At 40.7% G+C, this 14266-nt stretch overlaps 1 protein-coding gene across 1 annotated transcript in view; it reads right to left on the bottom strand.

Annotated features, from left to right (window-relative positions):
* Positions 1-14266, bottom strand: part of SGPP1 (sphingosine-1-phosphate phosphatase 1) — a 43367-nt gene that overhangs the window by 8483 nt on the left and 20618 nt on the right. Inside the window, exon 2 of the mRNA XM_075531306.1 lies at positions 3144-3233. Within this exon, the coding sequence (XP_075387421.1) occupies positions 3144-3233 (90 nt within the window). The remainder of the gene's footprint in view (positions 1-3143; positions 3234-14266) is intronic.

The raw sequence follows: 14266 nt of genomic DNA, 5'->3' as shown, positions 1-14266 counted from the left end.
TTTCTTATTTAAGAAGGGCAAGAAATCCTTTCCCAGCCCAACATCGTAAGAAGATATTCAAAATTGTTTCCAGGTTTGCCTTTGACACTGAAGACTTGAATGTACTCAAATTTTATTTTTAGCTTCAGTGTGAAATACAAATACAATTTAAATTACCCCAACCCCACATGGGTGTATCTCTATTGTGTATCAAGTTTCCATATATGCATGGGTTTACTTCTAAACTTTATTCTGTTAATTGGTTAATTTGTTTAACCTGTTTTAATATCACAATAATTACGATTGCTTTATAGCAAGCCAGGACCTATTGAACTGCTAGCAAGTATTGGGCTACATTTCTTTAAGAAAATTTTATAATTAGCTTGCCAGTTCCCTCAAAAACACTTGTTTTGATTTTGATTGGAATTGTACTTAAGTAAATTTAAGTCAAAATTAACTATAATATTTATTTATTTGTGCAGATAAAATGGTAGTTATCCATTTGTTCAGATCTCTTCAATATTTTTAAAATGTTTTAGTGAGTTCTTGGAAGAAGTCTTAGTAGAAAAGTAGATGGAAGTTACAAATCAGCTAGCCTGCTGCTTCTATAGTGTAACAAGAAGAGCAAAGCATATGGCAAATAATGAATGAAGTGTCTGTGACTTTAGATCAGATTATCAGAGCTCCCTTTTTCATGGCAATGAAGACATCAGTGTAGATCACCTGTTATGTTGTGGTTATAGCACAAAATTGTAACTTTCAATTCTTACAAACTGATGCTGATTTTACTTCTTAAAGAAAAATGCAAACTTGTAATACTACATAGAATACAGTTCGGTAGTTAGCCTGAATAACACTGGTAAGATATCCTATGGGATAAGATGCTTTTTAAACATTTAAAGAAGTGGGGTTATCAGACTCATGGTTTGAAAAATAATATGTCAATTTTTTTTACTTCAGCTAGTTCAAGAAGAGATGTTATTGCATATATAAAAAAATTAAATGTGGAGGGTGGGGGAGAGAGGGGAAAAGGAGGAGCTCATACCAAGGGCTCAAGTAGAAAGAAAATGTTATGAAAATGATGACAGCAACATAGGCACAAATGTGCTTGAGACAACTGACGTATGGATTATTACAGGAGCTGTAAGAGCCCCAATAAAATGATTTTTTAAAAGTGAACTCAGCCTGGATATTTCACCAATCCATGAACATTTAATTTTTTAAAAAAAGAATACTATCTTTGAGATTACATATTATGTTTAATCAGTTTCTTTATATTATGATAATGAATGTAAGGATAATACCATCTATATTTTCCTCCTAGAAGTACTAGGAAATCTCTTTTTATCACTCAAAGATGCATAGATTTTAAATTTTTTTTATTTTTTGCAGTATTTAAGGACATATAGTGCTAACTCTTGGGGTGGACAGGAACAATTTTAACAAATCACACAGAATGGGCGGCATTCTTTTCTGGTACATAACAGATTTAATATAAAATTTCATACTTAGTCTGATTACAAAAAGAATAATGAAAAAAGAATAATGATTACTGAGAAAGAACTATATGTATATTAGTCATTTGTACTGAATATCAATAATTATATAAAGTCAAACACAAATTATTTGTTTACTAAAATGGTATTTGGGAATTCTAGAAATTTCCTAGTAAAGGAACTTCTAAAGGTGAGAAATTAAGAAATAGAAACCAAGACTATTTGTACAACTGTAAAACATGTTGAATGACATATTTTTATAGGTAGAAAAAAGTATAAATAACAATATTAAGGACAAAAACGACATTCTGATATCCATCAAAAATGTTAACATTCGGAGTAGTTCAACTTTCTCATCCTTTATTTTCTAAGGTAATACATAGCATATTCATAAAGTCGCTTAGAAGATAGGCTGGGGATAGAGAGAGCACACAATCACGCTCTCAAGGAGCTTGTAGTCTAGTGGGGGTGACAGAGAAAGAAGAAAGCAGTCGCCACTCGGATAAGTACTGTGACAGAATGATGCTCAAGCTGCATGGAGAGAAGGGTCACGTTGCAATCTTCAGTAAGGAGGAGCGAGACGGTGAAGGGGCTTTGATAACATGATGGGGTGTGGGGGTAGACAAAGAGAAAAGGGCATTCCAAGGGGATGGCACAGCACTCCTCCAGGGGGCATCAGGTGAAAAACACCCTTTGCATTTGAGGAAGCACAAATCCGCTAACATGGCAGCACGCTGGTATTTTGGGTAGTTCACTTCAACAGGAGATTGAACACCGAATGCCAGGCATTAAGATGGAAGTAGGGCTATGACTGGGAAGCTTCTACAGTAATCTGGTTACGGGATGTGCAGGTGGGAACAGAGGGAATGCCTACGGGACACCGAAGGAGATGCGACCACAACTACTGCAAGATTCCTGCGGAGCTGCTTTCGAGACCAAGCCACTGCCTCTTGCTGGTGTGGAGTTGATTCCAACCCACAGTGACCTTGCAGGACGGGTTCAAACTGCCCGATGGGTTTCCAAGACTGTAACTCCTTACAGGAATAGAAAGTCTTGTCTTTCTCTCACGCGATGCCTGTTGGTTTCAAGCTGCTGACCTTGTGGTCAGCGCCCAATGGGTAACCACTATGTCACGAGGGCTCTATTGAAACCGAATAGCATTCTCAAAATGAAATACCCGATGGAAATCCTAAAATACTGTTGGAAAACTGGAGTTCAATATGGAAACGCGAACAGCGAGAGGAGAGCTAACTGGATTCCATTTCTAGTCACTGGGCCTTCTCGCCTGTCCATAGCTCTCCCTGTTCCTGTGAACTCATTTTGTTGGATTTGACTTGATGGCAGGAAAGGTATTATGGGGAGCTTGGGTAACCAACCGCAAAGGAAAATGAAACTAAATAAATATGAAACTGGGCTTGGAGGGAGGAATGCTATCCTAAAGAGACTACTTGGTTGTGGGGACAGCCGAAAACTATTTCTGAGAAGTATGTGATTACTACATTAAACATCATGCTTATAGCTTTGCTAAACAAGGTAAAAGATTTACAATAACTGCATTTTCCTAGTTGGGCTACATGTAAATTTGCAAATAGTTAAAAATAATGAAATTATCCGTCAACATCAGGAAAAACAAAGCAAGCAACAGTACAGTAAGCGCATTTTCCTTACCAGAATGGAGTGCATTCCCATGTAAATCCTACTTAGGGAAACTACAGAACACCAGCACGGAACAAGGATCAGCCCATAGGTAAGCGGATACTAAAGGAGAGAAAAAGTGAAATTCGTTAGGTATAAACAAGCAAATAAAAACAAATCACTAGTAAGTTTCAGGAGAGCAAGGTCTATCAGTTTCTCCTCCCCATGGTATTCCCAGTGCCAAGTCTGTAGCACATATTCAAAAACTACTTTTTCCATAAATGACCAAAAGAGAAAGCAAAGCAAGCTCATGTTTCTGCCCTCTTCATTGTGGGAATTGGCTCGATTTTGCTTTTTACAGTTCAGTTTTAATCACTGGCACACTACAGAGAAGGCAGATAGGGATGAGACACATTCATATTATAAAACTCTGAACTAGTGACTGAATCTGGTTTTTATAAGTCACCTTGCTTATCTGAGGAGGAAGACTGGATATGACATCATCTTCCTCTCTCAGTAACTGTGACCTGTAATGGCTATTGACCCTTCAACTTGTATTCAATATTTAGCGCCTAATAATTTTGTTTCCACATCTGCCCTTTCACTATAATTTTTAAATGCTAATCTGATTGGGAACAATTTTAATGTACTGAGAACAGAAAGTCATACAAAGCGGGGTGGGGGACAAAATACAGAATACTGTCAATCACACTAGCAAGAATTGCCTGAGATTAGAGTGAAATAGTATAGGATGGATGGGCATGTTGGAAAGTTTATAAAGGAGAGGTGGGAGACACATTGAGGGAGCTTATACCTAATGACTTCAGATTTCTCAATGAAATTGGAGACAAGGTGATTGAAGCAGTTGAAGGGAAAGATAAGGTTTTGAGAAGAGTGGTAAGGATTGAGTATACAGTTAGTTATCTGGATTGGACTTCTCTATTCTATTTAACATGACCAGCTAGTTTCTTCCTGAAATTCAAAATACCTTTGATGTTTACAGCATCACACTTGTGTGATAGTCTTGAGCGATTGTTTTTGCTGTGCATTATCTTCTTGTTCCTTAAACACTGGTATAAACAAGGTATTCTGTCCTTTGTAGTGACTGGCAGGCTCACTTAAAAGCAAACAAACTCCCACCTGGTAGGATGAAGAGTCCTGAGGGCGCTGTGGGCTAGGCATTGCACGGCTAATAGCAAGCAAGGCTGCGCTTTGAACCCTCCAACCACTCCCTGGAAAAAGCCAAGGCTGCCGCACGCACAAAGATGTACAGTGTCAGAAATGCAGGGCCGATCGCGATGAGTTGGAATTGACTTTATTGCAAATTTTGTTTTTTAGCCTAATGTTATGAACCTATTCATTTCCCTGAGATTAAGTCAAGTGTCTGGACCCCGATGTTCTTATGAAGTTAAACTTCGAACTGAACTCGTCATCCTACACCCAAACTAGTTCCTCCTCTCACAGTCCCCATATGTGTTCACATCTAAATGATACTAACTATCGGCACGATCAAAGGTAAGTAACCAAGAGGAATTACTGAAACCCACATGAAGACTGAGCATGATAGTGGGACAAGAAGAAAGTAAAAAAAAAAAATAGAGGAAAGAGCTAGAAGGCAAAGGGCTATATAGAGGTCTAAATAAAGCATTTACATATGTAAATATAATTATATATGAGGATGGGGAAATAGATCTATATGCATATATTTATAGGTTTAGTATTAAGGTAGCAGATGGACATTGGGCCTCCACTCAAGTACTCCCTCAATGCAAGAATACTTTCTTCTATTAAATTGGCATTCTATGATGCTCACCTTCCCGACATAATCGCTGAAGACAAAATGGGTGAATAAGCAAATGTGGTGAAGAAAGCTGATGGTGCCCTGAGATCAAAAGATATAGTGTCTGGGATCTTAAAGGCTTGAAGATAAACAAGTGGCCATTTAGCTCAGAAGCAACAAAGCCCACATGGAAGCAGCACACCAGCTGGTGTGATCATGAGGTGTCAAAGGGATCAGGTATCAGCAGAACAAAAAATCATGTCAGTGAATGACGTGGGGAGTGTGGAGTGGAGACCCAAAGCCCATTTGTAGGTACTGGACATCCCCTTACAGAAGGGTCTCCAGGAGGAGATGAGTCAGTCAGGGTGCGATGTAGCAATGATGAAACATACAACTTTCCTCTAGTTCCTAAATGCTACCTCTCCCCCCTCCCCCCACTATCTTGATCACAATTCTACCTTACAAATCTGGCTAGACCAGAGGATGTACAGTGGTACAGATAGGAACTGGAAACACAGGGAATCCAGGGTGGATGATACCTTCAGGACCAGTGGTGAGAGTGGGGATACCGAGAGGGTGGAGGCAGGATGGGATAGAAAGGGGGAACTGATTACAGGGATCTATATATAACCTCCTCCCTGGGGGACAGACAACAGAAAAGTGGGTGAAGGGAGATGTCGGACAGTGCATGATATGACAAAACAATAATTTATAAATTACCAAGGGTTCATTAGGGAGGGGGAATGGGGAGGGAGGGGGAAATGAGGAGCGGATGCCAGGGGCTTAGGTGGAGAGCAAATGTTTTGAGAATGATGAGGGCAATGAATGTACAAATGTGCTTTACACAATTGATGTATGTATGGATTGTGATAAGAGTTGTATAAGCCTCTAATAAAATGATTTTTAAAAAGCAATACTCATTATCCTCGATGCCTTCCTCGTCCCTCCTACAACATAGCATAATCAAGCCTTGCTGATTTTACTTCCTAAATGTGTCACATCTCTATTCTACATCCCAACTTTCACTTGCCTTGTTCAGATCCTCAGAGCTTATAGATTGTACCTATTTCTACAGCCAGTTTTCTAACACACGAAGAGCTTGATTTATTGGGGCAGACAGACAAGTACTCATAAATGAAGTCAGTGCTACAAGAGGAGTATATTTAGAATCAGAGGCACCATAGCACGGACCCACTTAACTTAGCTCGAGATGTTAACACAACCTCTCAGAGTAAGTTGTATGCAAGTTGTCTTGAAAGATTAATAGCTTCATGCAGAGAAAGTAAGAAGCAAAGCATGAAAAACATGAAGGCACTCAAATAGCAGAAACGCCAAGACCAAAGACTTGTGTGCAAAAAAGTAAGTAGTTCCAGTATATTAGTGAAATAACCTTACATTCTGGCTGAGGAGAAGGGCTAAAAGTAAAATTAGAAAATATAAATTAACAAGGCAGTAAGTGTATTAGAGCTTAATTCTGAGCACCTCAGTTGGCAAAAATCTATGGATGGATGGCAGTGACAGTCCAAAATCCGTTTTCAGGATCCCCACAACAATTAAGCCTCCACAGAATTCTTTCTGATCATTAACCAAGGACGTGGATAATTGTGGCCTCAGGCAGACTGCCTTGGAAAGGAGATGACCCCCCACCAACCCTCCACTGGTCTCAAGCCGGCCCGGGGAGGGGTAGTCTCTCTCAAGGATTTGCCTGGGAGATTCCGTGTGGCTACCATACCGATCTGGGGACAGTACAGTGAGTCATGCCCTATCAGTGGTGCCCTGCCTTGGTTGGATGCTCCTGGACCAATCTTGTAAGTCCTTCTACTTAACAATATACGTATCCCAATCACGGTCCTGTTCCTGCTTCTGTAGTCCCACTTGTAACCATGCTGTATTATTGCTCTGCCACCAATCATGCTCTTGTGGCAATTCTCTTTATTCCACACCCTATTTAACTAGCACCCCAGCCGTGAGTCCCCGATGCCATTTTGGTCTCGTGCTAATGGCCTCCCTTATCCAGATTATGTGTCTTTGTGCTGTCTTTGCTTCTTTTAAGGCTTCATATAAGTATTTGAAGAAAATAAGAAGCCTGGTGATAATGAAAACAATGTGATGGTTGGGGGTCACTACAACATAAGGAACTGTATGAAAGGGTCGCGGCATCAGGAAGGTGGAGAACCACTAAACTAAAGGGTTGTTGTGAGTTGACATGGCAATGAGCCTGTTTATTGTTTGTTTGGTTTTTATTTTTTAATCATTTTATTAGGGGCTCATACAGCTCTTATCACAATCCATACATACATCAATTGTGTAAAGCACATTTGTACATTCATTGCCCTCATCATCCTCAAAACATTTGCTCTCCTCTGCAGCCCCTGGCATCAGCTCCTCATTTTTCCCCCCTCATTTTTGCCCCTCCCTCCCTGCAGTTTGTGTGGGTTTTAATGAAGAAAATAGAAAGATGTGCTGGAGAGACAGCAAAGCTCACACATTTTGCAGGCTCATTTAAAGCTAGACTCGGGCCGTGTGACTAGTTTTGGCCAATGACCTGGGTCATAAGTTTAATAAACCAAACCCATTGCCATCAACTAAATTCTGCCTTATAGTGACTTCATAGGACTGAGTAGAACTTCTCTTTAAGGCTTTCTAAGACTGACCCTTTGAGGGTGAAAACAGCTTTATTGTTCCCCCTTGGAGTTAACTGGTGGGTTTGAACCACCAACCTTATGGTTAGTTAGCAGTCCAGGTCATAACCCCCTGCATTACCGGGGTTCCTTGAAAGGTCTAATAGGCATCTCAAAGGTAACATGGCCAAATATGAACTGATTTCCTTCCCATTCTCCCATACCATCAGTTATCCAATCCATTAACAGGATCAGTTCTGCCTTCAAAAATCACCCAATGGTATTGTCCTTCCTTGCTTTTCACATAAATTAGGTTTGTGAATATGAGAATAAAATAACCCTCTGGTGACTCCATGTCTCATTCAGAGTAAAAATTAAAATCCTGATTACAGACTCAAGACCAGACAAGATCTGCTTTCTTAGACTCCTGTGACTTCACCTCCATCTACTCTCTCCACCTAGTCAATCCAGCCTTCTCCTTGCCTGAGGCACAGTTCCTTAGAATTTCACCTGACCTGTCTGTCTTACTTTCTTGCCTCTTTTAGGCCCTTCTGTAAATTTTCTCCTTGCCGGTGAAGTCAACCCCAATCACAAGACTTACAATTGCAACACTCCTCCCTCCTGACTCCCTCTGTTTTATGTTTCTCCATAACTCTGATCTTTGACTCAGGGCACATCTACACATTATCTCTGTTAGCATCATAGGGATTTAAATTTGTTTTGTTCACCAGAACAGTGGATGCATAGTTGGTTTTCAATGAATTTTTGTTGAGAAAAGTAAATAAACATAACCCGCCAGCCTCTAGAAATCTGGGCCCTCTACTATGAGATTGCATTCATGAGAACGAGGGCCTCGGTCTTGGCTACACTACCTTTAGTTCAAAGAGTCTCTGTGTAACTCACCATAATAAGCGACAATTCTGAAAGGCCCGCCGAGTAAATTTAGAAAAGGAATCTCCAAAGTTTGTTTTAAAACAAGTATTAGAAAAGGATTCTGTCAGCATGTAAAATTCAAGTTGCACAGAAATAAAATTTAAAGAACACAGTTCTTACAGGTGCACACTGGGATGTACCATATTTACTACCCTAAAAGCATACAAGAAGAAAGCAAGCTCAACCACAAAGTTGCAGTTATTATTCCGCCCGGTACTTCCTGCTCTCGTGTGTAATGTAACATCCAAAGGGGGGATTCAAAAGCTTATGGAACATCCCTGTGCTATTTCTCTCCAGCCCTTGGTGACCCAGGTCATGCATTATAGACTACTGTGATTTTCAACCCTGTCTTTCAAGGTGCACAACAGCCTTCCTAGGCCACACCTGAAGAATTTAATGTGGAAACCCCACTAAGTAAACTGGGCTTTCGCTCAAACTCACCTGTGGCAGATTTAAGGAACTGACATATTCGCCTCTAGACTCAAGGCTGAAAAGGCCTAGTGTGAAAGCAGCAGATAAGTGCTATCCCAAGGTGACGGAATAGAAGATCTTTGGGACTTTGGTTAGTATCTCTTGCTTTGAGGATGACCAGTGAATGGTGGCCCGAGACAACCATATATTTACTATTTTAATGCTCTCCTTGCTTTCTTATGATATGTATTCGTAGGCATGGTTTTGCCTTTTTAAAGGAGTGTTATTGAAGGTTTCATTCTATCACCAGGCCCCATCAGTCATGTAACTGGTGTCCAGTTACTTAAGAATTTGATCTGTATAAGTCAACAATTCATGTTTTGCTGTCTGGAGCTGGCCTATACCTGTATAGCTTCCTTTTTTCAACAATGTTTTATATTCTATACTACTGGCTAACTTAATATAATTACCTTATGCCCTGGGGGGTGATTTATAATGTTCTCTATTATGAAATGAAAATGATGCCTCTAAAAGGAATAGATATATGAACAGACTAAGGGCTCAAACTTAACTCTAGTCCCATTGGTTCTGATGACAGGCCCTACTCAGTACTCACCCTTATGAAGAGATCACTAAAGCTATGGGTGCTATAGCAAACTGTGAAGAAACCAGATAGTGCCCAGTTATCAGAAAGAATAGTGTATTAAAACAAGCAGTCATCTAAGTGAGATGTCAACTATGTCCACGTAGAAGAAGCACACCAACCAGTGTGATTCAAGGATTATACATATTGTGAACACCCAGTTTGCAGAAGGCTGTGAGTGACAACGGAAGTCCCAAATCCGTGTGCAGGGTCCCCACCTGGATGAAGCCTTGCTATCCGACGGAGAGCACTGCAAAGCCAATTGGGGCCGATGTCATGAGGTCAAAATGTAATCCCTTTCTCATTTGATCTGTCCTTTGACCCATTCTAAAGCCTCAGTATTTAATATTGTCTGCTTTCTTCTCGATTGAGGATTTTCTCTGTTCAGTGATGGTTGATGTTTTTCTTTGCTTCCTGTTTGTGTTTTGTCTGATTTTCTGTATATGAAATCCAGAATAGGTGGCTCTATGGAGACAGTAACTGGATTAGTGATTACAAAGGTACACGGCACAGGAGATTTTGGTGGAAATATGTAGCTAACAAGGCAATGGTCTGAAACCGTTTGTGGTGATGACTGTACAATTCTTCCCCCCCCCTTTCAAAGAAGTAGGAAGTATCTGATACTTTAAGTGCATAAATATAATTTCATTTACACACACAGGAAATCTGGAGAACGTAACTAACTCGAACGGTGAAATAGTGCAGATGCCCTTAATAGTGAGCTTCAGGGTGGCCTGACTTTTGGTCTTTATTTTTTTCTACTTTTGCGGAGTGAGGTTTTAACATTGATGGTAATTTTTTAAAGCGGAAAGCAATAAACATTACTTTGGAAAATTATGCTTAGAACTAGGATCTGCCATGAATGCAAGGTCAATGAGCATAAAATTGTTTTTGAAATGGATTGACACAGACTTCAAACACACGGTTGACACCATGTGGCCTCCTGGTGATTCCATTTGTCTCAGAACAGACCTGTGCTCCAGAGGGATTTCAATGTGTACAACTCTTCCTAATACGATCGAATGAGGAAACTGTATGCTATGGAAAGCGTACGCCAACAAAACAACTTCTCTGTGAAGTTTGTGGAAAGACAGAATGAAAAGATAGGGGACTTTTTGAAGCCTCTGTACATGGAGTGAAACAGCCAGGATTTCACAGAGATGCGCTTCATGACTGAGCTACTGGATGGCTGCATTCTGCCCTCATAAAATGGTTTGAGATAAAGATACATTTATAATCATTTCATAGACACTTTATTTGAAAGTTCATTTTCAACTCTAATTTTAATCTATTGTTTTGATTGACGTCACCTTAGTTACTGTTTTCGTGCCCAAACTCTTAAGCCGTAACTATCACTTTACCAACTGTTGTTAGTAGGCGCCATGGAGTTGGTGACCCCACACACAATGAGAAGAAAACACTTCCCAGTCCCGCAGTATTAATACTTTACAAACAGATCTCATAAGTATTAACTGAAATTTAAGTTTTTAAATGTTTCATATGATTTCTACTTTATATTACAAATTACAATAAGGAAAGTACTATTTGGTCTTAATGTTAACAAACTAGGACCCATTTCCAATTCCTACTTCCGGGAAGGGATTGGACTACATGTTAAATAGTTGATATCATTTTAGAAGTACAGGTAGGATACAACTTTCCAGAGCACTAAGATAAACAAGAAATATGAATTTCCTGTACAGCATCCAGTGAGTTAAAAAAAAAGAAACAAAGCCAAACCAGATGTCCAGGAAGTTTCCACCTCACCGTTAGACCTTCCTTATCTTTCAGTGTATGTTTTATCTAACGCTCTCTTACATAATCTAACCCAAACTGACCCAAGCCATGATATTTTCAACTGCCTCGTGTGCATGTGACAGATGGACACTAACTCACGAGACCAGCAAGGAATGGAAGCATCTGAATTATAGTGTTGGTGAAGCACAACACGTGTACCACGGACTGCCAGTGGAGCAGAGTGATCTCTCAGGTGCGGCACTGCCCCACGCTCGAACGTGCCACGACAGCAAAGTTCGAAAAGTATCCACTCAGTGCTCTTAACTTTGTTCCATAGTTGAACGGAAAACTCGACTTGGAAAACACCTGTACTGGCTGAGAGTGAGCCGTGCACTTCTGGCCACAGACGACGTAAAGGGGTGTCACGCTTCAATCTAAGTGCCGTTCCAGCTAGACAACACACAATGCTTGTGTTAGTGCGTTTGTGCATTCATCATTAAAAAAAGAATCATCACTGTGCTTTTGTGTGTGTGTGTGTGTGATTTGTTGGTGTAAAACATCATAACCATAACTCGGAAGAAAGTTAGTATTATCAGAAAAACTGTGAGAACCACCATGGAGTTAAAGAAAGACGTCACTGCAAAATTTGAATCAGGTCTCCACCTGCCTGATTTCGCAGCTGGATACAACATGGCTAAGTTGACGTAATCACCATTTTGTGGGGGGAAATATGATTAAAGCGGCTAATGAAGGGAAAGCTATAAAATGGTTATAACATAAAACAAAGAGCCCACACCATCGAAGAGGGTGAAAAATTACTGTTAATTTGGATTAAGTCAGAAGCAACTCAGTGGTGCTAGTGTATCGCAGACCAATACAGGAGAAACCTAAAGCCTCGAGAGCGACTGAATGAAAAAGGCGGCAAGTGCTCATTGAATGAAAAGCGAGCGAGCACTCAGCAGCTGGTAGTGGTCAGACAGTGTGGGCCCCAGAACTATTTAGTTTTCTGTTATTTCTTTTAAAAAAATAATTTTATTAGGGGCTCATAAAACTCTTATCACAATCCATACATCCATCCATTGTGTCAAACACATTTGTACGTTTATTTCCCTCATCATTCTCGAAACATTTGCTTTCTACTTGAGTCCTTGGTATCAGCTCCTCATATTTTCCCCTCCCTCCCTAGCCTCTCCCTCACGAAACCTTGATAATTTATAAATTACCATTATTTTGTCATGTCTTACACTCTCTGGGGGAGACGTTGGACAGTGTAAGTTTTCTGTTATTTCTTATGGGAAAATATATTCAATTCTCTTAATTTGGGGGGCTCGAACAAGAATTCGGAATCCATGAAGTTTCACAATCAGGGTATCACGGTATGTCTTTCTTGGAAGAAGTAGAGTCAGAAAGTTCCTCAGAAGGGGGGATGGAAATTCTCCTCATGGACTTTGAAGATGTTATTCTCAATTTCTCACTGCCATAGAGTCGCTGCAGATTCATAGTAACCCTGTAGGACAGGGAGATCTGCCCCTGGGAGCTTCCGAGACCGAAATTGGTGATGGGAGCAGAGAGCCCCGTCTTCCTCCTGTGGAGAGGCTGGTGGTTTCTAACTGTGGACGTGAGGATCACAGCCCAATGCTTAACCTTTACTCCACCAGGGCTCCTGAAGATGTTATTCTTGCTCCCTGCCATTGAGTCAACTCAGAGTGATGTCTCTGTGGATTTTCTACAGGAGTAGAAAGACACGTCTTTCTCCCTAGGTAGAGACTGGTGGTTTCGAACTGCCAACCATGCGGATCGCCACCCAACTCATAACCACTATGCCACCGGGGCTCCTTTGAAGATGTTATTAGGGGAGACCAATCTCTGAAGAAAGACATTGTGCTGGGTAAAGGGCTGGCAAAAAGAAGGCTACTCTCAGCCAGATGGATTGACCCAGTGGCTGCAAAAACGGGCTTTCAGCAGAGCAATGGTTGCCAAGAGGGCACAGGTCCAGACAGTGTTTCATCCTGTGGTACACAGGGTCACTATGACTCGGACCCAAGCGCACGGCACCTAACAACATGCTGCTACAAAATCCCAGAAAGCTTTTCTAGTGTGGTTTCTGCAAGGATTTTTTTCTTTTTAAATCTCTATTCAAGTCTTTGGGGTTGTGAGCAAATCTAGCCTACAGTGACACGAGCTCTTCTGGGGCTGCCCCAGCTCTTGGGAGAGTGACAGGAGTGAGGCGTTAGGAGTACAGTGATCTTTGAATTGCAATCTCAAATTCTGTCTTTCCCACCATGTCAAGTTTAGTGCTTCCATAAAACTAGTAAGGATTAGCTCTCCTACCTTCCCTCTGCAGCAGCCACCTCACCAACTCTCCTCTCGCTTCTCAGACATGGCTGTGCCATCCTCTACTCTCCCTCCCTCCTCTTGGTTCCTACCTATTCTTCATTCCTAGCCATCAATCTGACCAGATTTCTTAAAGTCACCGCAGTTCAATTTAAAGTAGGTATTAGGAGAAACGAATGTGGATTTGTTTCACAACATGGTAAAACGTTAATAAAGAATTGTATGAAACACATCACTTTTTATGTATTAGGCACTTTTCTAAGAGCCCTGGTAGGGTAGTGGGCTACCTACTGAATGGTTACTCACAAGGTCAGTGGTTCAAACTCATGAAGCCACTCTGGGAAAAAGACGAGGCTGCCTATCTACTCTTGTGGAGTTTTAAACAAGTAGTAACACATTGAACCCTCACATCAACCCTATGAGGTAGGTACTGTATGACTCACCTCGTTTTATTAAAGAACACGCATTTCCAAGTGATTATTCAAGATCACCAAGGTATTCAGTCACAGAGCTGGAATTCAGATTCAAGAAGTCTGATTCCAGAAACCTGAGCTCTTAACCACTGTTACCCTACCTCTCCATATGCGTACGTTTCTTCAGACTGTGTACTGTTAGTCATTCCTTTTACCCCTAGACTCAAGCAGATTATTACACAAATATGGAAGCTCTTAATCAGAGGTAGAAGGGGGTTGTGAAC

The sequence above is a fragment of the Tenrec ecaudatus genome, chromosome 14, assembly GCF_050624435.1.
Source record: "Tenrec ecaudatus isolate mTenEca1 chromosome 14, mTenEca1.hap1, whole genome shotgun sequence".
Taxonomy (NCBI): Eukaryota; Metazoa; Chordata; class Mammalia; order Afrosoricida; family Tenrecidae; genus Tenrec; species Tenrec ecaudatus.
The sequence above is the reverse complement of the archived record's forward strand: the minus strand, read 5'-3'. Positions and strand labels throughout refer to the sequence as shown.